Source organism: Heterodontus francisci, chromosome 14 (genome assembly GCF_036365525.1).
Source record: "Heterodontus francisci isolate sHetFra1 chromosome 14, sHetFra1.hap1, whole genome shotgun sequence".
In the NCBI taxonomy this organism is placed as follows: domain Eukaryota; kingdom Metazoa; phylum Chordata; class Chondrichthyes; order Heterodontiformes; family Heterodontidae; genus Heterodontus; species Heterodontus francisci.
The window spans coordinates 41,380,453-41,406,938 of record NC_090384.1 but is presented as its reverse complement, the minus strand read 5'-3'; the positions used below and the strand labels follow the sequence as shown (position 1 = coordinate 41,406,938).

Genomic DNA, 26,486 nt, shown 5'->3' with positions numbered 1-26,486 from the left:
GGGAGACCAAACCACCTATATTGCTGAAGTCCTTATCTATGTTTTTGTCACCTTCAGATTTGACAACTTCAATGCAATCCACTCAACCTCCACTTTGCACAAACTGCAACACTGATCTAAATTAGCTGCCTATGCATATCCTGTTCTGTGCTACGTCTTACTTGCCAATTATCCCCTTTCTTACTGACCTATACTGGCTTCATGTCCCTCAATGTATTAAATTGAAAATCCTTGTCCTAATCATGAAATTTCTCCACATCACTTCCCTATTCTATATGTGTTATATTCCACCTGTATCCTTTGATACAACTGTACTCCAGGGAAAATATTCTCACTGATACTGCCTTCAATGCAGCCCAGTCTCTGCCAGTCATGGATGAGCTGGATGAGCGGGGCGGCACAGTGGCGCAGTGGTTAGCACCGCAGCCTCACAGCTCCAGGGACCCGGGTTCGATTCCGGGCACTGCCTGTGTGGAGTTTGCAAGTTCTCCCTGTGTCTGCGTGGGTTTTCTCCGGGTGCTCCGGTTTCCTCCCACAAGCCAAAAGACTTGCAGGTTGATAGGTAAATTGGCCATTATAAATTGTCACTAGTATAGGTAGGTGGTAAGGAAATATAGGGACAGGTGGGGATGTTTGGTAGGAATATGGGATTAGTGTAGGATTAGTATAAATGGGTGGTTGATGTTCGGCACAGACTCGGTGGGCCGAAGGGCCTGTTTCAGTGCTGTATCTCTAATCATAACCATGAACAGCCAACAAAATCGGATCTCCGTGATGCCATTGATTCTCTAGCCAGTGGAAAAGCCCCTGGAAAGGACGGCATTACCCCTGAAGTAATCAAGAGTGTCAAGCCTGCTATACTCTCAACACTCCATGAACTGCTTTGCCTGTGCTGGGATGAGGGAGCAGTACCACAGGACATGCACGATGCCAATATCATCACCCTCTATAAGAACAAGGGTGACCGCGATGACTGCAACAACGACCGTGGAATCTCCCTGCTCAGCATAGTGGGGAAAGTCTTTGCTCGAGTCATTTTAAACAGACTCCAGAAGCTGGCTGAGCATGTCTACCCTAAGGCACAGTGCGGCTTTCGAGCAGAGAGATCCACCATTGACATGCTGTTCTCCCTTCGCCAGCTCCAGGAGAAATGCTGCAAACAGCAGATGCTCTTCTACGTTGCTTTCATAGATCTCACCAAAGCCTTTGACCTCGTCAGCAGACGTGGTCTCTTCAGACTAATAGAAAAGATCGAATTCCACCAAAGCTACTAAGTATCATCACCTCATTCCATGACAATATGAAAGGCACAATTCAGCATAGCGGTGCTTCATCAGACCCCTTTCCTATCCTGAGTGGCATGTAACAGGCATGTTCTCGCACCGACACTGTTTGGGACTTTCTTCTCCCTGCTGCTCTCACATGCATTCAAGTCTTCAGAAGAAGGAATTTTCCTCCACACAAGATCAGATGGCAGGTTGTTCAACCTTGCCCATCTTAGAGCGAAGACCAAAGTACGGAAGGTCCTCATCAGGGAACTCCTCTTTGCTAACGATGCTGCATTAACATCCCACACAGAAGAGTGTCTGCTGAAACTCATCGACAGGATTGCGGCTGCCTGCAATGAACTTGGCCTAACCATCAGCCTCAAGAAAACGAACATCATGGGACAGGACGTCAGAAATGCTCCATCCATCAATATCGGCGACTACGGTCTGGAGGTGGTTCAAGAGTTCACCTACCTAGGCTCAACTATCACCAGTAACCTGTCTCTTGATGCAGAAATCAACAAGCTCATGGGAAAGGCGTCTGCTGCTATGTCCAGACTGGCCAAGAGAGTGTGGGAAAATGGCGCACTGACATGGAACACAGAAGTCCAAGTGTTTCAAGCCTGTGTCCTCAGTACCTTGCTGTATGACAGCGAGGCCTGGACAATGTTTGTCAGCCAAGAGCGACGTCGCAACTCATTCCATCTTCGCTGCCTCCGGAGAATCCTTGGCATCAGGTGGCAGGACCGTATCTCCAACGCAGAAGTCCTCGAGGCAGCCAACAACCCCAGCATATACACCCTACTGAGCCAGCGGCGCTTGAGATGGCTTGGCCATGTGAGCCGCATGGAAGATGGCAGGATCCCCAAGGACGCATTGTACAGCCAGCTCGTCACTGGTATCGGACCGACCGGCCGTCCATGTCTCCGCTTTAAAAACATCTGCAAATGTGACATGAAGTTCTATGACATTGACCACAAGTCGTGGGAGTCAGTTGCCAGTGATCGCCAGAGCTGGTGGAGAGCCATAAAGGTGGGGCTAAAGAGTGGCGAGTCAAAGAGACTTAGCAGTTGGCAAGAAAAAAGACAGAGGCGCAAGGAGAGAGCCAACTGTGTAACAGCCCCGACAACCAATTTTATCTGCAGCGCCTGTGGAAGAGTCTGTCACTCTAGAATTGGCCATTATAGCCACTCCAGGCGCTGCTCCACAAACAACTGACCACCTCTAGGCGCTTACCCATTGTCTCTCGAGACAAGGGGGCCAAAGAAGAAGAAGATCCTTTGATGCTCTGATTCTGACCATTTGTGAATCCCTTATTCCTTTGCACTATTATTGGCCGCAGACCCTTCAGCCACCTTTGCCCTATTTCATCCTGACATCGCTGTATCTCCACTTCTTAAAAATCTTCTCAAAACTCATCTTTTTCACCATGCTATAGGCCACTCTTCTTCCATAGCTTGGCACAAGTTCTCCTGTCAGTTTTCATTTTAGGTGTATGAAGGAATTATACATAACATTTATCGAGTTGGCATTTGTTTTGGGCAAACGAACCCTGTCTCACAAATGTGGACACCTCAAGATAGCAGTCAAATTGAAATACAAGATGTAACTCCTACATTAGGATATCCCTGTAATGGTACTTTGTCGCTATAATTGTAGAGCTGATGATTCCACTCAATCCCTTTAATTGCACAGCTGATGTTTTTTTTTCTTTCCCCCAGATGATATCAGCTGATGAAGTGATAGAAAAAATAATTGATCACATGACAAATCCCTCCAATGAGTCTCATCTGAGTGTGCAAGCTGGTAAGTACAAAATGAGGTCTAGATGGCTTCTACTCCTCCAGTAGTCCCATATATAGAAGCTACTCCATGCTAACCCTTAGAAATAGTGATCTACATCAAACTAACTATGCATTCTTTGATGTTCATCACACTACTAGAATGCAAAGAACTTCATGTGCACCTAGAAGAAAATTCTAACTCTGCCTTTCCCACCATCCTATGTGTAATCCTTTATCATTATTGAGCATTGGTTTAGTTCTTGTTGCACAATAATATTGTGATGGTTCTTCAGGCTAATTTCTGTACAAAATTTATTCCCAAGGAGTCATCAGCCAGTGATTTAAAATATAACATTTAGTAGCAAAGCAAGGGCTGAGATAAATCAGTTCAATCAGGTATGCGTCTGAGGGAGGGGTTGAGAAACACAGGTCAGTGTACAGATGTCTCTGAGAGACCGACTGAGAGACCACATTTGGTACACGGATGTCATCTTGGAGGGGCTGAGTTAGACCAGAGTCATTTAATTCTAAATATTCTTTTTAAATTCACGTTCTTGCAGATGTGAAGTAGAATACTTGAAGGGGTAGACTTTCCACCTGCTGGTAGAAGCAGACTGCGATAATTATGGGACAGTTTCAGTGATTACCTGCTGTTATGATTATGTGTTGCAGAAGGTTTTTAAAGGTAACAAACCTTGCATGTATTGCTGAATATTTCACAAACATGAGAACAGATCTTTATTAATTGCCTCGGACACACATCTCTTCTAAAGCATTTAAGGTGAACCTTGAGTTGAGTGGGCAGGAGAGACTGGATACAGGGTTAGCATTTAGTTATTGGGTACAGAGTTGGAAGCTATATGGTATTAGTATCTCAATTCTGAGGTGTGAGGTTACATTCTCGATCTTGGGGGTGGTGTAGTGCTTTAAAGTTGGTGTCCCTGATTGGATTATGGTCAAAGATTCTAATAGTGTTTCCTCACATCACAAATTTCAGGTGAATGTGTTGGTTGCTAGTCCTGTTTATTGCTCTTAATTTTACTGTCTGTCTCTAGGGGATCATATTGTGTTGATTGTGAACAACCTTGGAGGGCTGTCCTGTCTGGAACTGAGTATTGTGGCTAACTCTGCAGTTAAATATCTGGGTAAGTTTAAAAGGATTTTATCCTAGACTTATGACTAAAATCAGAACATGTGGAGTCAGGGGACAAGTAGCACAATGGCTATAAAACAAAAAACAAAGTAGGGATTAAAGGTAGTTACTCAGACTGGCAGAAGGTGACATGTGATGTTCCACAGAGATCAATGCTGGCGCCACTGCTGTTCACTATTTACATAAACTATTTGGACTTGGGAATCAGAAGTACAATTGCAACATTTGTGGACAACACCAATTTGGGTGGTATAGTTAGTGCTGAGAGAAACTGTGACAAAATACACGATGTTAATAAACTTGCAGACTGGGCATGTAAGTGGCTAATGAATTTCAATATAGAGAAGTGCAAGGTGATAGGCGTGACCCAACAGAGGTCTTTTCAAATTGTACAACAGTTTCATAGGGTAGATGTAGAGATGTTTCCACTTGTCAGGGAGTCCAAAACTAGGAGCCATAAATGCAAGATAGTCACTAATAAATCCAATTAAGAATTCAGGAGAAAATAGTGGTTGGAATGTGGAACCACATGGCGTAGTTGAGGTAAATGTCATAGATGCCTTTCAGGAGAAGCTAAATAATTACATTAAGGAGAAAGGAATAGAATGATATCCAGATATGGTTAGATGAAGTTGTATGGGAGTAGGCTCGGGTGGAACATTGAGGTTGGCACAGACCAATTGAATCAAATAGCCTGTTAGTGTTTTATTAATTCTATGCAAAGACACAGCATTTTATAACCTAAGGATGAACAGACATGGCAGATTGACCACTGGATGGGAATAGTCATATATGCAGCTGAGGCTGGCTTATGTGTGTAGATCACGAAAGGATTGCTGACGTACCTGAGTTGAAAGCTACTCAAGTTATAATAACATCATATTTTGTTTTCAGTGACTTGCATTAGGAACCTATTTTGTACAGTAGAAGTAGATGCAATTCTGGCACTTAATCCTTTAAAGGTGAATAGCTGAGATTGTGCATAGATGTCTGTGTTGTGGCTGTTTCTCTTGAAGAGATCCTTGCCACATATGGACAGCTGTTGAGTTCTGAATCTCCACAGGATAGAAGCATTAACTGGATTTACGATGTTTAACCAAGGCTCTTTACAGACGACCTTGAAGCTGAAAGTAATGAAATTTCATATGAATTGTGTATATATATATATATATTATAACTTGCATTTATAGAATGCCTTGAATGTTGTAAAATGTCCCAAGGTGCTTCATAGGAGTGTACTCAGATAGAAATATATATAAATGAATTAAATGAAGCAATAGAGTTGCATATCCAAGTTTTCAGATGACACTAATTTAGCAGGCACAGTAAATGATGCAAATGGCAGCAAGAATTTACAAAATAACATAGATAGACTTAGTGAGTGGGCAAAACTATGGGTGATGGAGTTCAATATGGGAAAATATGAAATCATCCACTTTGGATTGGAGAAAGACACTGGAGTATTTTCTTAATGATGAGAGACTAGGAGCTGTTGAGGAGTAGAAGAATTTAGGTGTCAATATGCACAAATCACTCAAAGCTAGCGCACAGTGACAAAAAGTAGTCAAAAAAGCTCATGGAAGTTTGGTCTTTATCTCAAGGGGGTTGGCATTCGAAAGTGAGGAAGTGATGCCTTGGTCACATCCCAGTTGGAGTACTATGTTCAGTTTTGGGTACCGAACCTTAGGAAATATGTAGCAACAAGAACTTGTATTTTATCACACATTTCACACTTTTAAATAAAACATCCCAAGGCCCTCCACAGGATTGCTCTAAAACAAAATTTGACACCAAGCCAAATTTTGTTTTTATTCTTTCTTGGGATGTGAGCATCGCTGGCAAGACCAGCATTTGTTGCCCATCCCTAATTGTCCTTGGGAAGGTGGTAGTGAGTCATCTTCTTGAACCACTGCAGTCTGTGTGGTGTAGGTACACCCTAATGCTGTTAGAAAGGGAGTTTCAGGGTTTTGATCCAGCAATAGAAAAGGAACGGCGATATAGTTGCAAGTCAGGATGGTGTGTGGCTTGGAGGAGAACTTGCAGGTGATAATGTTCCCATGCACCTGCTGCTCTTGTCCTTCTAGGTGGTAGAGGTCGTGGGTTTGGAAGGTGCTGTCGAAGGAGGCTTGGTGAGTTGCTGCACTGCAACTAGTAGATGATCCGCACTGATGCTACTGTGCGCCAATGGTAGAAGGAGTGAATATTTGAGGTGGTAGATGGGGTGCCAATCAAGTGGGCTGCTTTGTCCTGGATGTTGTCGAGCTTCTTGAGTGTTGTTGGAGCTGCATTCATCCAGGCAAGTGGAAAGCATTCCATCATACTCCTGACTTGTGCCTTGTAGATGGTGGACAGGCTCTGGGGAGTCGGTATGTGCTTGCTACATAATTCCCAGCCTCTGACCTGCTCTTGTAGCCACAGTATTTGTATGATTGGTCCAGTTAAGTTTCTGGTCAATGGTACCTCCAGGATGTTGATGGTGGGAGATTCAGCGATGGTAATACCATTAAAGGCTGACATAGTAATGCTGTTAAAGGCTGACATGTGCCCTGGACCTGATGGCCTGCATGCTACAGTCTTAAAATAAGTTGCTACAGTGATAGTGGATGCATTGGTTGTATTCCCTAGATTCTGGACAGGTCCCAGCGGATTGGAAAATTGCAAATGTATCACCCCTATTCAAGAAAGGGAGGCAACGGAAAGCAGGAAACTATAGGCTTTTTAGCCTAACGTCATTGAGCAAATGCTAGAATCCATTATTAAGAAAGTAGTAGCAGGACATGTAGAAAATCAGGCAGAGTCGGCATGGTTTTATGAAAGGGAAATCGTGTTTGACAAATTTATTAGAGTTCTCTGACAGTGTAACAAACAGGGGAACCAGTAGATGCAGTGTATTTGGATTTCCAAAAGGCATTCGATAAGGTGCCATATAAAAGGTTATTACAAAGGATAAGAGCTTCTCTCAGAGGGTCGTTAATCTTTGGAATTCTCTTCCCCAGAGAGCAGCAGAAGCTGGGTCATTGAATATATTCAAGGCTGATTTAGAAAGATTTTTGATCGATGAGGGAGTCGAGGTTTATGGGGGGCAGAAAGGAGAGTGGAGTTAAGGCCACAGTCAGATCAGCCATGATCTTATTGAATGGTGGAGCAGGCTCAAGGGGCTGAATGGCCTGCTGTTGCTCCTATTTCTTATGTTCTTATGAATTACAAGGGGAGATGGTCATTGCCTGGCACTTGTGTGGCGCAAATGTTACTTGCAACTATCAGCCCAAGCCTGAATTTTGTCCAGGTCTTGCTGCATGCGGGCATGGACTGCTTCAGTGTCTCAGAACTTGCAAATGATACTGAACACTGTGCAATCAACAGCCAACAGCCCCACTTCTTGACCTTATGTTGGAGAGAAGGTCATTGATGAAGCAGCTGCAGATGGGTGGGCCAAGGACACTACCCTGAAGAACTCGTGCAACGATGTCCTGCAGCTGTGATGATTGGCTTCCAACAACCACAGACATCTTTTTGTTTTAGGTATGAAGCCAACCATGGAGAGTTTTCCCTCTGGTTCCCATTGACTTCAGTTTTGCAAGGGCTGCCTGATACCACACTCAGTCAAATGCTCCTTTGATGTCAAGGGCAGTCACTCTCACCTCACTTTTGGAATTCAGCTTTTTTTGTCCATGTTTGGACCAAGGCTGTAATGAGGTCAGGAGCCGAGTGACCCTGGCAGAATCCAAATTAAGCAACCCTGAGTAGGTTACTGCTGAGTAAGTGTTGTTTGATAGCACTCTCAATGACATCTTGCATGACTTTGCTAATGATTGAGAGTAGACTGATGGGTGGTATTTGGCTGGATTGGATTTGTCCTGCGTTTTGTGGACAGGACATACCTGGGCAATTTTTCACATTGTCGGGCAGATGCCAGTGTTGTCGCTGTACTGGAAGAGCTTGGCTAAAGGCGGTGGCGTAGTGGTAATGTCACTAGACTAGCAATCCAGAGGCTCAGGCTAATGCTCTGATGGCATGGGTTCAAAATCCACCATGGCAGCTGGCGGAATTTAAAGTCAATGAATCTGAAATTTAAAAAAAGCTTGTCTCAATAATGGTGACCATGAAACGATTGTCGATTGTCATAAAAACACATCTGGTTCACTAAGTCCTTTAGGGAAGGAAATCTGCCGTCCTTACCTGGTCTGACCTACATGTGACTCTAGACCCACAGCAATGTAGTTGACTTTTAAATGCCCTCTGAAATGGCCAAGCAAGCCACTCAATTGTACCAAACTGCTGGAGAAAAGTCTAAAAGGAATGAAACCAGCCGGACCACCAGGCATTAACCTAGGCACTGGAAAGGGCAAAGGCAAACCAAGCCCTGTCCTCCTTACTAGCGTCTGGGGGCTTGTGCCAAAATTGGGAGAGCTGTATCACAGACCTGTCAAGCAGCAGCCTGACATAGTCATACTCAGGGAATCATGCCATACAGATAATGTCCTAGACACCACCATCACCATTCCTGGATATGTTCTTTCCCACCAACAGGACAGACCCATCTGAAGTGGTGGCACAGTGGTATACAGTCGGGAGGGAGTTATCTTGGGAGCCCTCAACATTTGACTCCGGACCCCATGAAGTCTCATGGGCACGGAAACCTCCTGCTCTCCCTCAGCTGATGAATCAGTACTCCTCTATATTGAACATCACTTGGAGGAAGCACGGAGGGTGGCAAGAGCACAGAATGTACTCTGGGTGGGGGACTTCAATGTCCATCACCAAGAGTGGCTCGGTAGCACCACTACCGATGAGCTGGCTGAGTCCTAAAGGACATAGCTGTTAGACTGCATCTGCGGCAGGTGGTGAGGGAGCCAACAAGAGGGAAAAACCTAATTGACCTCATCTTCATCAGTCTACCTGTCGCAGATGCATCTGTCTATGACAGTATTGGTACGAGTGACCACCGCACAGTCCTTGTGGAGACAAAGTCCTGTCTTCACATTGAGGATACCCTCCATCGTGTTGTGTGGCACCACCACCTTGCTAAATGGGATAGATTTCAAACAGATCAGCAACTGAAAACTGGGCATCCACGAGGGGCTGTGGGCATTAGCAGCAGCGGAATTGTATTCAACCACAATCTGTAACCTCAGGGCTCGGCATATCCCACACTCTACCATTACTATCAAGCTGGGGATCAGTAAAGAGTGCAGGAGGGCATGCCAGGAGCAGCATCTGGCAGACCTAAAAATGAGGTGAAGCTACAACACAGGACTACATTTATGCAAAACAGCAAAAGCAACATGCGATAGAGCTAAGCGATCCCGTAACCAACGGATCAGATCTAAGCTCTGTGGTCTTGCCACATCCAGTTGTGAATGGTGGTGGACAATTACACAACTGACAGGAGGAGGAGGCTGCACAAATATCCCCATCCTCATTGATGGGGGAGCCCAGCACATCAGTGCAAAAAACAAGGCTGAAGCATTTACAACCATCTTCAGCCAGAAGTGCCAAATGGATGATCCATCTCGGCCTCTTCCTGAGGTCTCCAGCATCACAGATGCTAGTCTTCAGCCAATTTGATTCATTCCATGTGATATCAAGAAACAACTGAAGGCACTGGATACTGCAAAGGCTATGGGCCCTGACAGCATTCTGTCAATAACACCTAAGTCGTGTGCTCCAGAACTGGCTGCGCCCCGTGCCAAGCTGTTCCAGTACAGCTACAACACTGGCATCTATCCGACAATGTGTAAAATTGCCCAGATATTTCCTGTCCACAAAAAACAGGACAAATCTAACCCACCCTATCAGTCTACTCTCAATCATCAGCAAAATGATGAAAGGTGTCATCGACAGTTCTGTCAAGCGGCACTTAGTCAGCAATAACCTGCTCCCTCGCCACCTGCTGCAGATGCAATCTAGCAGCTGTGTCCTTTAGGACTCTGCCAGCTCAGTCAGTAGTGGGTGCTACCGAGCCACTCTTGGTGATGGACATTGAAGTCCACCAGGTGGTTCTGCCAGGCCACTCAACTCCAGACCTCATTACATCCTTTGTCCAAACATGGACAAAAAAGCTGAACGCTAGAGGTGAGGTGAGAGTGACTACCCTTGACATCAAGGCAGCATTTGTCCGAGTGGCATCAAGGAGCCCGAGCAAAACTGGAGTCAATAGGAATCGGGGGGAAAACTCTCTGTTGGTTGGAATCGTACCTAGCGCAAAGGAAGATGGTTGTGGTTGTTGGAGGTCAATCATCTGAGCTCCAGGACATCACTGCATGAGTTCACCATGCCTCGGCCCAACCATTTTCAGCTGCTTCATCAATGACCTTCCTTCAATCATAAGGTCAGAAGTGGGGATGTTCGCTGATGATTGCACAATGTTCAGCACCATTCACGACTCCTGAGAGACTGAAGCAGTCCGTGTGGAAATGCAGCAAGACCTGGACAATATCCAGGCTTGGGCTGATAAGTGACAAGTAACATTCGCGCCACACAAGTGTCAGGCAATGACCATCTCCAACAAGACAGAATCTAACCATCTCCCCTTGACATTCAATGGCATTACGATCGCAGTATCCCCCACTATCAACATCCTGGGGGTTACCATTGACCAGAAAATGAACTGGAGTAGCCATATAAATGCTGTGGCTACAACAGGTCAGAGGTTAGGAATCCTGCGGTTAGTAACTCACCTCGTGGCTCCCCAAAGCCTGCCCACCATCTACAAGTCTCAAGTCAGGAGTGTGATAGAATACTCTCTACTTGTCTGGATGGATGAAGCTCCAACAACACTCAAGATGCTCGACATCATCCAGGACAAAGCAGCCCACTTGATTGGCACCCCGTTCACAAACATTCACTCCCGCCACCACTGACACACAGTGGCAGCAGTGTGTACCATCTCGAAGGTGCACTGCAGCAACACACCAAGGCTACTCAGGCAGCACCTTCCAAACGCACGACCTCTACCACCTAGATGGACAAGGGTTCAAGAAGGCAACTCACCACCACCTATTCAAGGGTAATTATGGATGGGCAATAAATTCTGGCCTGGCCAGCGACGCCCACATCCCATGAAACAAATTTAAAGAAAGTTCTTCAGGGTAGTGTCCTAGGCCCAACTATCTTCAGCTGCTTTATCAATGACCTTCCCTCCTTCATAAGGTCTGAAGTGGGGATGTTTGCTGATGATTGCACCATGTTCAGCACCATTCGCGCCTCCTCAGATACTAAAGCAGTCCATGTCGAAATGCAGCAAGACCTGGACAATATTCAGGTTTGGGCTGATAATTGGCAAGTTACATTCACACCACTCAAGTGCTAGGCAATGACCATCTCTAACAGGAGGGAATCTAACCATTTCCCCTTGATATTCAATGGCATTACCATCACTGAATACTCCACTATCAACATCCGGAGAATTACCATTGACCAGAAACTGAACTGGACCAGCCACAGAAGTACTGTGGCTACAAGAGTAGGTCAGAGGCTAGGAATTCTGTGGTGAGTAAGTCACCTCCTGACTCTCCAAAGCCTATCCACCATCTACAAGGCACAGGTCAGGAGTGTGATGAAATACTCTCCACTTGTCTGGATAAATGCAGCTCCAACAATACTGAAGAAGCTTGACGCCATCCAGGACAAAGCAGCCCACTTGATTGACACTCCATCCACCACCTTCAACATTCAGTCCCTCCACCACTGATGCACAGTGGTAGCAGTGTGTACCATCTACAAGATGCACTGCAGCAACTCACCAAGGCTCCTTCAACAGCACCTTCCAAACCTGCGATCAGTACCACGTAGAAGGGCAAGGGTAGCAGATGCATGGAAACACCACCACGTGTAAGTTTCCCTCCAAGCCACACACCATCCTGACTTGGAACTATGTCACCAATCCTTCACTGTCGCTGGGTCAAAATCCTGGAACTCCCTTCTGAACAGCACTGTCGGTGTACCTACACCACATGGACTGCAGCGATTCAAGAAGGCGGCTCACCACCTCCTTCTCAAAGGCACTTAGGGATGGGCAACAAATGCTGGCCTAACCAGAAACACCCACATCCCGTGAATTAATTAAAAACAAATTTCTCTGCAGCACCTGTGGAAGAGCCTGTCACTCCAGAATTGGCCTTTATAGCCACTCCAGGCGCTGCTTCACAAACCACTGACCACCTCCAGGCGCGTATCCATTGTCTCTCGAGATAAGGAGGCCCAAAAGAAGAATTAAAAAAAGGACTTGGCTGGCTCAACTTGTCAAGGTATGACTTTGCCTTTTCCGATGACTAGGTTTATGCCAGGTGGTCTGTCCGGGTTTATTCTTTTTTGATTTTTCTGTCACAGTTTGATACAACTGAGTGGCCAAATAAGCTGATATTAGGGCAGATGACTGAAAGCATGGTCGAAGAGGTAGGTTTTAAGGAACATTTTAAAGGAGGAAGGAGAGGAAATGAGGAAGGAGAGGTTTAGGGAGGAAATTCCAGAACTTAAGACCTTGGCAGGTGAAGGCAAGTTTACTAATGGTGGGGCAATGAAAATCAGGGTTGCTCAAAAGGCCAGAATTGGAGGAGTGCAGGTCTCTCAGAGACCTGTAGGGCCAGAGGAGATTACAGGGGATGAGAATGAGGATGGGAATTTTAAAATTGAGGTATTGCTTATCCGGAAGCTAATGTAAGTCAACGAGCACCGAGTTGATGGGTAAATGGGAGTTGGTGCAAGTTAGGACATGGGCAGCAGAGTTTTGGATGACCTCAAGTTTATAGAGCATAGAACACGAAAGGCTGTCAAAGAACGCGTTGGAATTGTAACAAAGGCATGAATGAGGGTTTCAGTAGCACATTGACCTTGAAGCAGGCTCAATGCAGATTCACCAGAATGATAACAGAGTTTAAAGGGTTAAATTATAAGAGCAAACTTGATTTTTATCCCATTGCGTTTAGAAGGTTGAGTAGTGATATAATCAAGGTGTTTAAAATGATAAAAGGATTCCATAGGGTATCTACATAGAAACTATTTCCTCTAGTTGGGGAATCTGGAACAATAGGGCATAATCTTCAAATTAGAGCAAGGCCATTTGTAGTGAAATCAGAAATCATTATTTCATGCAAAATGTCGTGAAAATCTGGAATTTTCTTCCCCTAAAGGTCTGTGGATCGTGCATCAGTTGAAATTTTAAAGACAGATTGATAGATTTTTATTTGGTTCAGGTATCGAGATACGGGACACAGGCAGGTAAATAGAGTTGAGGTACAGATCTAATTGAATGGTGGAATAGGCTCGAGGGGCTGAATGGTCTACACCGTTCCTATATTATTCAGTAGCACATCATCAGCCTGTTAGTCTAAATAGATTGTGACATGGAAGGACAACAGGGGAGACCAGTTGATCTTCTGTACAACAAACTACACAAATGAGCGGCCAATGGTGGGAATAAAATTCTATCCCTATGTCTCAGGCTCAACCTATTTGACAATTTGATAAAAAGGAAGCAAATTTTAATGCTGCAACTGTAATTCTGGATTTTCTTTTTCAAAAGTTGCCACACAAAGGAGTCTGTATCTAAATTAGCAGCTTCAAACTTTTTTTGTCCAATCACAATTATTGTCTTCAGCAATATCACTAGGCATCTCAAATTGCAAGTTAGGTCAGAAGGAGGTCTCTTCATAAACAATACTATAACAAATGATCCAACCTGCAAATACTGTGGTCATTAAAGGGTCTAGGGCTGAGATCAGATCTGACTTAAATGAGATACATTGGAGCATTGTTGAGGTTAGGAGATCAGTCAACATATCAAAACAAAGGATTAGGCATCTCAAATTGCAAATTATGGCAGCACAAGGTCTAAGTCCAACGTGGACTCCCTCTTCCATAGTCCCTCTCTGTCTCATCCTGCCTTTCCTCCACTCTCATTTTTACTTTCTTTTGCACACAACTGTCATGCTCTCTATTGTGAACTTCTTTGCTTCTGCATTCTCATTTACTGTCACTCTTGTTCCATTACTTGCACACTCACATTCGTATTCGTTTTGAAGCTGTCTGTGCACATTTGGTCTATAATGTTCGTGAGTTCATTCGCATTCTCTTTTTCTCTTGTGCTCTTTTTATATCACAGTCCTTTTTCCTTATTCCTCTCTGGTCCTCTCTGCTTGTGTGAGATTCAAACCACATTTCATGAAGTAAAATTGGCATCATGGCATCTCTGCCCACGGAATAAAAACAATAAATTTCAGTCTCTATGGATACAAATGCCAGGTTCATAGAGACACAGCCCCTGCTCCCAATTCACTTTTGTGCCATGCTATCTTGTTGTTTCCTTGGGGATGTGCATGTGTGTTTTGTAAATTTTTTTTAAATGGCTGAAACGCAGTGTCAAATTGAAGCCCCTGAACAATTGAATTCTTTAAATGTGTGTCAAATGAAATTTTGCTGTTGTAATTTAGATGATCTTTTCTGGGCATCTCTTTCAGAGAGTAAGGAGGTCATTATTGAAAGGGCCTACATTGGGTCATTTATGACATCTTTGGAAATGGGAGGAACTTCTCTGACACTGATGCATGTGGATAGCGAACAACTGAAACTCCTGGGTGAGTGCTTTTAGGTGAAAGCTGCTGCAGATTTCACAGCTCTTATTCACTGCTCTAGCAAGACACTGACTGGACAACTCAGAGATAGAGAGAGTTTAGCGTACTGTCAAAATGTTGGATGGAGAAGCTGTTCATTTTTCTCTGCTGTGCTGGGTTGCAGAGCTAAAACTATTTCAGCTAAGATATTAGGTGAAAACAAGGCAAGTCTGCAAACCCTCTTCACCTAGAGCACTCATGTGTAAGTTCTGGACCCTAAATTTCCAGGGCCCTCATACGTGTTGTGGCCTCCGCTGCTGGAGAAGAGGTTAATCTTGCCCCAAATCCTGGGGATGGGTCACTTTAATAATCAAGGTGGATGGTGTAGCACCTGAAGAGGTGCAATAGAGACCCAGCTATGAATTTGTACACCCCTAGTGTCCAATCTAATTTGCCAACATTGCAACAGATATTTGGGGGCCAAATTTGACAGCCATAAAAATGGGCACGGGATTGCAATGAATGATTAACCTGCGTACATTGCTTCCAGTGCGGTTAGGATGCCAACTTCATGCTACCTGCTAAGTTGCATGATTGCTTCATGCAGTCAGCGCTAAATGTGCTGGTGTGTGGAGCATGCCTCAGCAGTGGGTCCAAGTTTGTAGGGGGGTAGCACCACTTAAAGCTACCCTACACTACTTAAAGTCAGCTTGCATCTCTTAAAATGGAGATGCATTCTGCCTAGAGCCAGTGCTGGAACTGTTTGTGGAAGAGATTCTGAACTGGAAGAAGGTTGAATTATGGTGCAACAGGAGAGAGAGCGTGCTCCATGTTTTCCGACGCTGCACTATATACCTTGGAGGAGGTGGAGAGGAGGAGAGCTGTGATCTATTCACAGGGCCAGGCGGTCTTCCAGAAAAAATTTGCAAAGGCAACGGGACCAGATAGCCGTGACAGTCAATGCCAGGAGTCAAGCCCTGAGAACCTGGATGTGGCGCTGCAAAAAGATCAATGATTTCACATGAGTGGTCAAGGTTAGTGAATGTATCTTCAAATGTTATATCCTGCCAACTACATCACTAGCCTCACACATTGCTCAATACACCACAACCCGTATGGTTCATCCATCAACAGTGTCTATCAATGGTAACTCCTTCCTAACATTCATAGCTTCACTGCATCCTCACTTACTTAGCACTGCTGCAAACCTCACACCCACATCTCACAGCTTGCACATGCTGCCAACTATTTGTCCATGACAAACGAACATGCGAATCAGGAGCAGGAATAGGTCTCTCGGCCCCTCGAGCCTGTTCAGCTATTCAATAAGATCATGGCTGATCTGATTGTAACCCCGACTCCGCATTCCTGCCTACCCCTGATAACCTTTCACCCCCCTTGCTCATCAAGACTCTATCTATCTCTCCCTTAAAAATATTTAAAGACTCTGCTTCCATTGCCTTTTGAGGAAGAGAGTTCCAAAGACTCACGACCCTCTGACGGAAAACATTTCTCCTCATCTCTGTCTTAAATGGGTGACCCCTATGACAGCCACATCAACCAAACAGATTGCACCACAGTCATTGACCCACTTCCCTCCCTTTCAGGACAAATTAGCAAATAACCAGAGGCAGCAGGAGGTTACTGGCAGGGGCAAGCACGGCTACTTGTCCTTACCCGGATGGAGGAGACGGTGGTTGCCATCATTGGAGCAGCTGCCACTAAGGCCGTGGCCAATGGCGAGGCTGAAATAATCAAAGACGATGATATCCTTATACCTAATTCTTCTTCTCACATCCATCTCATTTCTCCCTCATCCAACAGTCTTTGATGATGTAAGCATGCACCTCTTTCTTTCTCCTCCCCTAATCACAACCTGACCCTTGCACCTTTCTTTTTTTAAATACCCAAGAACCGCAACCTGGCCAGGCAGTGGTGAAAGATCAAGAGGTGGAAGTAAAGGGAGACTGCAATGAAAACGAAAGAACGTCACTCAATTTCACACACAGCCACCAACTCAGATACTAACATTGCACACAATTTAGAGGATAGCTTAGAGGCAGGATCTGCACTTGGTGAGACACCAGGCAGGGTAGCCGGAAACCAGGGCAGGGCAAGGGTAACGCAGGTGCCAGGTCATTGGAGGATGATGTCGCACAAGTTCTACAGCATTTTAATGGGGCAGGCTAGAGAAGGAGGTTGATGGGTAGGCACAATGAAATGCTTGATGCATTGGCAGGTCTGCCAGAAAGACTGTGTGCAATATCAAGGAATTTAGAGGAGTCCAGCTTGAATATGGCACAGGGCTTTGTGTAGAGTTTGGAGTTCATCCTTTCCAGAGAGGAAATGGTGGCCTACCACATGAGCACACTTGTATCATAATGGCAGCAGTCTGAGCTTGTGTGGTAGCAAACTGAGCTTGCAGGAGAGCAGTCGGAGGTTCCATGGGTGCAAGCTGGCCTTGTGCCACAGGAGTCTGGGCTTCCATTGCACCACTCAGATGTTATGTGGCTTCTGCTTTTGTTGCAAGAGACTAAGATATTGGCCACCAGGCACTGCATTACTGTTGGGTCTGTAGGTGTGCTCATGGGGTAGGCCACCATTTCCTCTCTGGAAAGGATGGACTCCAAACCCTGCACTCTGACTGTGGATACCAGTATTCAAAGGGGCATTAGGACAAGTAAAGGCACTCAGGGAATGGACAAGGCTGATTTCCTGACATTTGTATGCAATATGTATGGTGTGCTTTAATTATTAACTTGGTTTGGAATGTTTCTTTTGTGTTGACTTATTTTTGCATTGTGGCAAAACAGACACTCTGCTGGTTAATAAAGGGCAGAAGGTAAAGTTTAGGATTGTTGGTGAATGGAGAATTGAGTTTGTGTCTACTGGTATCACACTCAGATGACTCGCTCACGGGCTGTGTTGGTTCCTCTTCCTTTCTTATTCCGCCTCCTATTCCTCCTCCTCTTCCTGCTCTTCAGCTTGCTGCAATATGGATGGCAAGTGCTGTCCCTTCATGATGGCAAGGTTGTGCAGTAGTGGCAGACCATCATGAATCTTGACTTTCCCTCTGCCAAGTACTGCATGGTTGCTCCAGAGCAGTCCAGGCAGTGAGAGTGTTGTTTCACCACCCTACTGGTCTGCTCTGTGATGTTCCATGTGGTAGCATTGTTTGGATGCTGCCCACGTGCGTAGTTTGTGCACCAGAATCATGAGCCCTTGTTGCCCAATAGCTACCCTTTGGTTCGTCATGGTGGCTCAAATGCAGATGGCACAGTGGACTACAGCAGAATGAAGGCACAGTGACTGCTGCAAGAATACTGGGTATTAAACTGCCTGATATGCTGTATATGGTCACACACCAGCTGGATGTTGAGAGAGTGAAATCCCTTTTGGTTGCAGTACATCTGTAACACCTGTAAGATTCTGTACATGCAGTCAGTGGTACCCTGCACGTGGAGTGTCAAAAACCCAGTCACTAAGGAGCAATGGGATCAGAGTTGAATTGAATGGAGACTACACTCTGATAGGTTCTGGTAGTAGGAAAACTTGCATTTATACAGCCCTTAGCACATTTCTCAGAAACATTCCAAAGTTTTAGGCATGCAATAAAGTGATTTGAAATACAGTGGCTGCAAAATTTGACTCCCCAGCACCAGATGTTTTGTAAAGGTGACTGTGGCCAGTAACTTCTTTGTGTCAGGCTCCTTCCAGGCTGCAGCAGGCAACATCTCTAACATCTCCCAGTTTTCTGCCAACTTTGAATAAGTGAGGTACTGATGTTCTGTATTCCAAGAAAGCTGAGTACATTTCATTCTCTAGCCAGAATCAGGCGGAGCTAGGATGTGGCTTTGTGAGGTTTGCAGGTTTCCCCGTGATGTAAGGTAGCATTGACTTTTTTTTAATTCATTCACAGGATATGGACATTGCTGGCCAGGCCAGTATTTATTACACATCCCTAATTGCCCTTGAGAAGGTGGTGGTGAGCTGCCTTCTTGAACTGCTGCAGTCCATGTGAAATAGGTACACCCACTGTGCCGTTAGAAAGGGAGTTCCAGGATTTTGACCCAGCGACAGTGAAGGAATGGTGATATAGTTCCAAGTCAGGCTGGTGTGGGACTTGGAGTGGAACTTGCAGGTGGTGGTGTTCCCATACATTTGCTGCCTTTGTCCTTCTAGGTGGTAGAGCTCGCATGTTTGGAAGGTGAGACTGCAAGCATGTTGCTTTGTGGATGCCATATGTCAACTCTGAGATGTACTGGAACCAAAAGGTATTCCACTCCTTCAATGTCTGGCTGGTATGTGACCATAGGCAGTGTCTCATGCAGGTCACTGCCCCATATCCTGACAGCAATCATGATGCCTTCATTCTGCAGCAGTCTGTCGTGCCATCTGCACTTGAGCCACCATGACAAACCAGAGGGTGGCTACTGGACGACAAAGAATATCCTTTGACGACATGACTCATGATTCCGGTGCACAATTTGTACATATGTGGGCAGCATGCATACAACAAAAACCATGCTGCCACAAGAATGTGATAGAGCAGACCATTAGGGTGCTGAAACAATGCCTGAACCACTCTGGAACAGCCCTGCAGTACTTGGCAGAGTGCATGCCAAGATTCATGGTAATCTGCAGTATGTTGCACAACCTCGCCATCATGAGGCCACAGTCCTTGCCACCAGCTATACCACAGCCAACTGTGGCACAGGAGGAGGATGAAGGGAAAGGAAGGAGGCAACCAACACCATTACTCTCTGGCCGAGCTGTCCATGAACAAGTCATTCGACTGCAATACCAGTAAGCGCAAACCCAATTCCCCATTCACGAGCAGCCCAACATTTCATTCTCTCTAACTAGAAAGAATCAGGCGGAGCTAGCATGCTGCTTTGTGAGGATCGCAGGTTTCCCCATGATGTAAGGTAGCATTGACTTTTTTTATTCATTCACGGGATGTGGGCATTGCTGAACTGTGACTGATCATCACAGTGTTCACTTGGCCACAATATAAATATAAAAATCAACACAAAATAAACATTCCAAACCAAATTTATAAATCAAACCATAGCATATTCCGTACAAATGCCAACTAATCACCTTTGTGCATTCTTTTACTGCCTGCCTTCCATGTGCCATTGCCTGAACTAGTGCTATGACACAGTGCTACCTCAGTGGCTGCAGTATGGCTGGTGGAAGGCTGCTGACTTTCAGTGGGAGAGACTGCAGATGGCCTTGTAGACGACCTCAAGCAGCTGTGGCCCTTGAAGTCTCGCTTAGGACTGCACCATCTTGGCAGCAGTCTGAGCTGGCTGGCTGGCTGATAGGCAACAGAAAGGCATGGGCAAATTGACACTGGTGAGAGGATGAGTGCTATCATCCTGAGAGAGGACAGCAGGCTCGTGCCCCACAGAGCCACTACCACTTCCTCAGGCCAGATTGGTGGATTGCTGTGACACTCTGCAAGCCCCTTGCACACTGATCCACAACCATAATGGCAGCAGTCTGCACTTGCATGAATGAGAACAGTTGGAGGTTCCATGGCAGCAAGCTGACAATGTATTACAGAAGTCTCAGGTTCCACAATAGCACCCAGACATTGGGTGGCTTCTGCTTGTTCTGTAACGGAAGCTGAGACATCGACCATCAGATGCTGCATAATGGTTGAGTTCATAAGTGTGCTCATGGAACAGGCCTCCACTTACACTCTGGAAAGGATGGGCTCCAAGCTTTTTGCAAAGTCCTGTGCCAAGTTGATGCCGGACTCCTCCATGCTCCTTGACATTGCATGCAGACTTTGTGGCAGGCCTGCCAATGCACCAAGCATTTCAGTGTGCATATTCTTCTTCTGTAGCCCACCCAATTAAAGTGACCATCTGACTCCTCTGTAGCAGAAGTCTGGCGAGCTGGAACCTGTGTTACCCTTGTCCCCTGCCCAGTCTACAGGTCCCTCGTGCCTGGTGTCTCACCATGTGCAGATCCTGCCTCTACACTATCCACTAAAATACATGCAATTCCAGTAATTGAGCTAGTGCCTTCAGTGTGAGAGCAAGTGATAGTATTTATTCTTATTCATTGTCATAGTGCTTTTCCACCGCAGTCTGGTCAAATTGAAGTTCTTGGATGCCAGAAAGGAGAAAGGCACAAGTGTAGGGTTGTCATGACGGAAGGAGTTGAAAAGCAGATAGTGCATGCTTACACCCACTTGCAGCTTGTAGGATGAGGGGAAAGTGGGATGTGAGGAGGATTAGGTATGCGAACACTGTCATCTTTGATGGCTTCAGCTTCATTGTTGGCCACAACCTCATTTACAGCCACTCCAATGATGGCAGCCACTGCCTCCTCCATTGGCGTAATGACAAGCAACTTTGCCTGTCTCCTGCCGATTGCTGTCTCCAGCTGTGCACCACCTTGTTCTGCAACAGAGAGAAGAGTGTCATTGAGTGTGATGCAATTTGTTTGGATAGTGCGGCTGTTTTGGTTGAATAGCTGGCAGTGTGTGCAAGCTGTGAAGCATGAGGCTTGCAACAGTGTTAAGTGTGTGAAGGTGAGGTGAAATTATGAATGATAGATAGTTTGGGATTGATAAGCAATTGTTGGGTGAATGTGGGGGCGGGGTGTGATGTATTGAGCGGTGTGTGAGGCTAGTGGTGCAGTTGGTGGGATATGGCATTTGAAGATATATTCATTGACCTTAAATACTCTTGTGAGGTCATTGAACATTTTACAGCACTGCATCAAGGTTCTTGGGGCTTGTTTCCTGGCATTGATCACCACAGATAGCTGGTTCCACTGCCTTTTGCAAATTTTGTCTGGAGGATTGCCTGGCCCCCTGTGGATAGGTCACTTCTCTCTTCTCTACTTCCTCCTCAAAGGCATCCAGTGCAGCGTCAGAGAACCTTGGAGTATGTTCTGTCCCTGTTTCATTGTAATTCACTTTTCTTCCTGCTTAGACTCTCTTCCACAAACTGGTCCAGCACCTAATGCAGCCAGAATGTATCGCCACTTTAAGAGATGCAAGCTGACTTTTAAGTAGTGCAGGCTATCTTTGAGTGGCGCTAGCCTCGCACAAAAGTGTACCCCTGCTGAGATGTGCAGCCACTCAGCAGTGCATGGAGTAGTGGCTGCATGCAGCAACCATGCAAATTATCAGGCCTTGCAAAGTTGGCATACTGCTAGTCGGAAACGACAAGTGTGGGTTCATCACGTATTGCAATCCCTATGCCAATTTTCAGCTACAGTTCTGTTTTGCTCCCTTTATTTCTTCTACAGAATTTCTCCTGTTGTCCCTATTCTCCTGAAGGTACTGACACATGCAGTACAGTTTGATGAGTGGTGGCACCCCTTGTAAGTTTTGATGGGTAATGAGTGTCTTTGGGCCATTCAGCTGTAGGGGAAGGCACTATAGCTAAACCTGATCCTTCATCACCAGTTATCTCCACATGTACCTACCTCTGAATGGGCAGGACATTCTTGCTGTTTTTCCAGCACCTTGATGATGCTTTGGCTGAGATCAGCTAACACCAGAAACCAAAGGTGAGAATCGGGGCCTTCTTGGTCTGTATGAGTTATTACCACATGGAGTGTATTCATTAAGCCATTGGAGAGGAAGCGGGAAGTCAATTTTTTGGAGGCCAATTTTAGAGTCATAGAGTCATACAGCTCTGAAACAGGCCCTTCGGCCAACTGAGTCTGTGCTAACCATCAACTACCCATTTATACTAATCCTACATTAATCCCACATTCCCTACCATTTTCCGACGTACACTAGGGACAATTTACAATGGCCAATTTACCTATCAACCTGCAAGTATTTGGCGGTGGGAGGAAACCAGAGCACCCGGCGGAAACCCGTGCAGTCACAGGAAGAACTTGCAAACTCCACACAGGCAGTACCCAGAACTGAACCCGGGTCGCTGGAGCTGTGAGGTTGCGGTGCTAACCACTGTGCCACTGTGCGAGTTGTCTTAGAATTTTATTCTATCAATGAATGATGAGAGTGCATCATCCCAGCGTGCCTGTACTGATATGTTTCTTTGCAACAAGATTCTGCTCCTTATTTTTCTTACAGACTCACGTACTTTAGCTCCCGGCTGGACAATTGCAGGGAAACACAGTCTGGCACGGAAATGCAAGACTCTGAATGCCCCTTCCTTGGAACCTGAGAACACAGATACACCTCCTGGGTCAGGTAGAGGCTGCTCACATTGTTTATGTGGTTCGTGAAAGTGTTCTTGTGGAGTGAAATATAACCATACTAAAGACAGTGTAGGTAATGAGATAAATTTAATAAAAAGTTAGCAGCAAGGGAGATTAAATAGAGCCAGTATGACAGCAAGAGTGATTGCAATTAGTGAGAGCAAGAATGACTGGAGGAGAGAGGGAGGGAGGAAGAGTGATGGTGACAATGAGGGAGAAAGAGTAATGCAGAATTTGTGAGAAGTAAACAAAAACTATGATATAGTTTCACTATATGGGCTGGATTTTGTTCTCCCCAGGCGTCGGGTTCTGTAGCAGGGGTCCTGAAGATGGCTCCAGATGAAGCCCGCCACAGACCTCAACACCGGGAGGGCCAGGCCTGATCCTCCCAGTGGCGGCGAGGTACCATGGTGGCCTCCCCGCCGCTAGGCGACGGGACCACAATTTTAATATGCAAATCAATTAAAACAATTAATTTAAATAAACTTAAGTCACCTCCTGATGGCCCGCCACGATCTTCGGCCTGGCGGCCAGCACTCCCATGCCTTTGGATCTCCATCTGGGGAAACGAGGTGCCACACTGGTGGCAGGAGGTAGAAGATAAGTTTCAGTGTGGGGGGAACAGGGTCAAATTAACATCATGGGTGTAGGGGAAGTGGGAAGGGTGGTAGTTTAAAATTTGTGCAGTTTGTGGAGTGGGGTGGGGGGGGTGGGTGCGGAGGTCAGATGGTAAAGTTAAGTGTTTGGGGGGGATAAATAATTAATTTAATTGTTATTGGGGTGGGGGAGGGGCAAAAGAAATGTATTTATTTAATTTAAATCTATCTTTAAATCTGTTCGTAGGGCTAACAGCCCTTTAAAAATGGCATCAGTGCCTGCACAGGCAGCTGATGCCATTTCAGGGGACGGACAGCCCGCCCCCTCCATGTGATTGGTGGGGGAGGGGTGGTGGGTGGTGCGGCCTGCCCTGGCTATTTAAACAAGCCACTGCGTTTAGGATCACGACGGTTCCGTGACCTGCGGCCGCATGGGTGGGCCGCCATTCTTTTTGGCGGCGGGCACATAAAACTCAGCCCTATGTTTCATTCAAGGTCAATAACAATTGAATATTGTCTGGCGCATAAAATGCAGCCCTATGTTTCATTCAAGTTCAATAACACTTGAATATTGTCTGGGTTACAGCATAAAATAATGAACATTTTTGAGATATCATCAATGTATACTCAAGCTTTTATGATGGCTTGCGACACTTTTGAATTGTATTTTCCCTGTAAAAATGTAAAAATTTTTATCTTTGAACTAGGATATAATTTGCTCTTCATTGTTTTATGGAATTACTGACCCATTCCAGCTATCAGAGGATTTTTGTTTTGGAAGCATTGGTTTGGCTCAGTGGTAGCGCTCTTACCTCTGAGTCAGAAGCTTGTGGATTTGAGCATAAAATCTATGCTAACACTTCACTCATTACTGGGGTTGTACTGCATTGTTGAGGTTGTATCTTTTGGGTAAGGTGTTGAAACAAAGCCTCATCTGCCTTTTTAGTGTATGTGAAAGGTACAAAGAAGGATAGGGAGTTCTCTTGGTTTCCTGTTCGATATTCCTCCCTGATCTAACACTGGTAAAACAGATTATACAATCACTTATCCTATTGTTACAGTCAGGTGAGGAGGGGTCGAAAGGCTCCCCTCTTGTCCCTTTCCTTGTTTGACTGCAACAGGGTTTATTCCTTTTTAAACAGTGGATGTGCTTACCAATTCAGTGAATGATTAACCCATTTATGTGCAAGGATCATAAAAGAACCAATCAGACAGGTTTTCTTGAGTTTAAACAAGAAAGAGGTTAGTTTATTGTACTTAAAATCATAATGTGATCAAGTAGAAATAATAAACTATGTTGCAACTTTCTTTCTCTCACACACACACACACACAAATAGGTTACAGAGTTATGAAGAATAGTTTGGTTAGATTAGAGTCCAGAACAAATAAAAATAATATACAGTCTGTGAGGTCTGAGGTTCAGTTGTTTTCCAGCTGAAGTCGTGATTCTGATGTTCCTGGCTGGTAGAAATAGCCCCCTTGGTTCATGGTTTGCTTGGAGACAGTGATACAGGTGGCTTTCTTCCCTGGGGGCTCTGTCTGTAGCAATGATAGACTTGGATGTTCCACAGTCGCAGACAGGATTCAAAACTTGAAGTATTACCTGGAGAGAGAGACACACACACAGCCCCACTGTGGTCCTGCACTAATTAGCTCTTAAAGCTTGTCTGCTGTGTGCAAAATAAACTGTAAGTTTTTACACAGGCTGGGGAGACTGTCACATGATTCTTTCAGTGTATTTTTTTTCTCCACTTTAATGAGATTCAAGACTAAGAATCCCAATCTCTCTCAGGTCTTACTGTTTTCAATATTTAGCTCCTGGAGATTTTTCTCCACTAATGTGAATGCTCCAAGATGGCTTTGAATGTCTTGCTAACAAGGGTGACCAGATAATTCACTCAACTGTTCAAGCCATTGTTCTGGATGAGAGCTATTTAGACAAGCGTCTCCACTTCGATGACTTGGAATGTGAAGAATTTCAATGCAAACTGTGGTGGCCATCTTAGTTGCCAGTTTTTTAAACGTTGAATGTAGGGTTGCAGCTTTCCTTTTCAAAAGTTTAATGTAGGTTTTCCAACCGATGAATTAAAAATCATCATTCAGCATGGCATGTTTTTCATGACTCTATTTTCTGTTTATGGGACCTTGCAGTACACAAATTCGCAGCTATGTTTGTCTTCAAAAGAACTGTGACTGCAATGTCCTGAGGACATGAAACGGCACTATAAATATAATTTCATACTTTTGTTTATCTCTTCTAACGGCTGTTCTGCTGGTGTGTGTTTGTTTCTCCTCTGTGAAGGACCATGGGGCAAACTTTGTTTTAAGATGTTACACAGAAGTTGTAGTACAATAGATCTAGTAATGAGCCCTAGCAAGATGACAGCAGTGAGTCCTCCAGCAAATAATAATTTTATTACAGGCTGCAATGTTTCATTCACAAAAAGCAGAAGGCCTATCAATATGCAAGGCCTTCTGGATACGTCAGGTTTCCCACACATTTAGTTAAACTAATCAGATTTTAAAAACGTTGGTATTATATGCCCTGCTTATCTGCATTATCAAAATTTTTTTGATTTCATGTGTTCGTTAGATGCAATCAAGAATGTTACCATTTTATCCTTTTTTTTGTGTCAGTGCTAGTACCGTGATCATTTACTCAACTTGTCCCTGTTAAAGTATACACTTAGCATTCAACCTTTCTTGTTTAAATTCTTGTTAATGGAAAATTAACTGGAAACAGGCAAATGTATTTAGCAATAATTTCATTCGCATATTCCATTAATTTCTCCAAACCAAACCTTCCATCATCGCACCAGCAGGAACTATTTGAGTTCCAGCAGTGAACGCAGCAGGAAACATCTTTCTGAAGAGGAGGCTACCAGCACACTCAGCAGCATCAAGTGCAATATTACTGGACATATTGAATTAG

At 45.0% G+C, this 26,486-nt stretch overlaps 1 protein-coding gene across 4 annotated transcripts in view; it reads left to right on the top strand.

Annotated features, from left to right (window-relative positions):
* tkfc (triokinase/FMN cyclase) overlaps positions 1–26,486 on the top strand; it is a 180,745-nt gene that overhangs the window by 36,136 nt on the left and 118,123 nt on the right. For all 4 annotated transcript variants that reach the window (XM_068046053.1, XM_068046054.1, XM_068046052.1 and 1 more), the window contains 4 exons: positions 2,990–3,074; positions 4,108–4,197; positions 14,663–14,779; positions 22,830–22,949. In XM_068046053.1, coding sequence (XP_067902154.1) covers positions 2,990–3,074; positions 4,108–4,197; positions 14,663–14,779; positions 22,830–22,949 — 412 coding nt within the window. The remainder of the gene's footprint in view (positions 1–2,989; positions 3,075–4,107; positions 4,198–14,662; positions 14,780–22,829; positions 22,950–26,486) is intronic.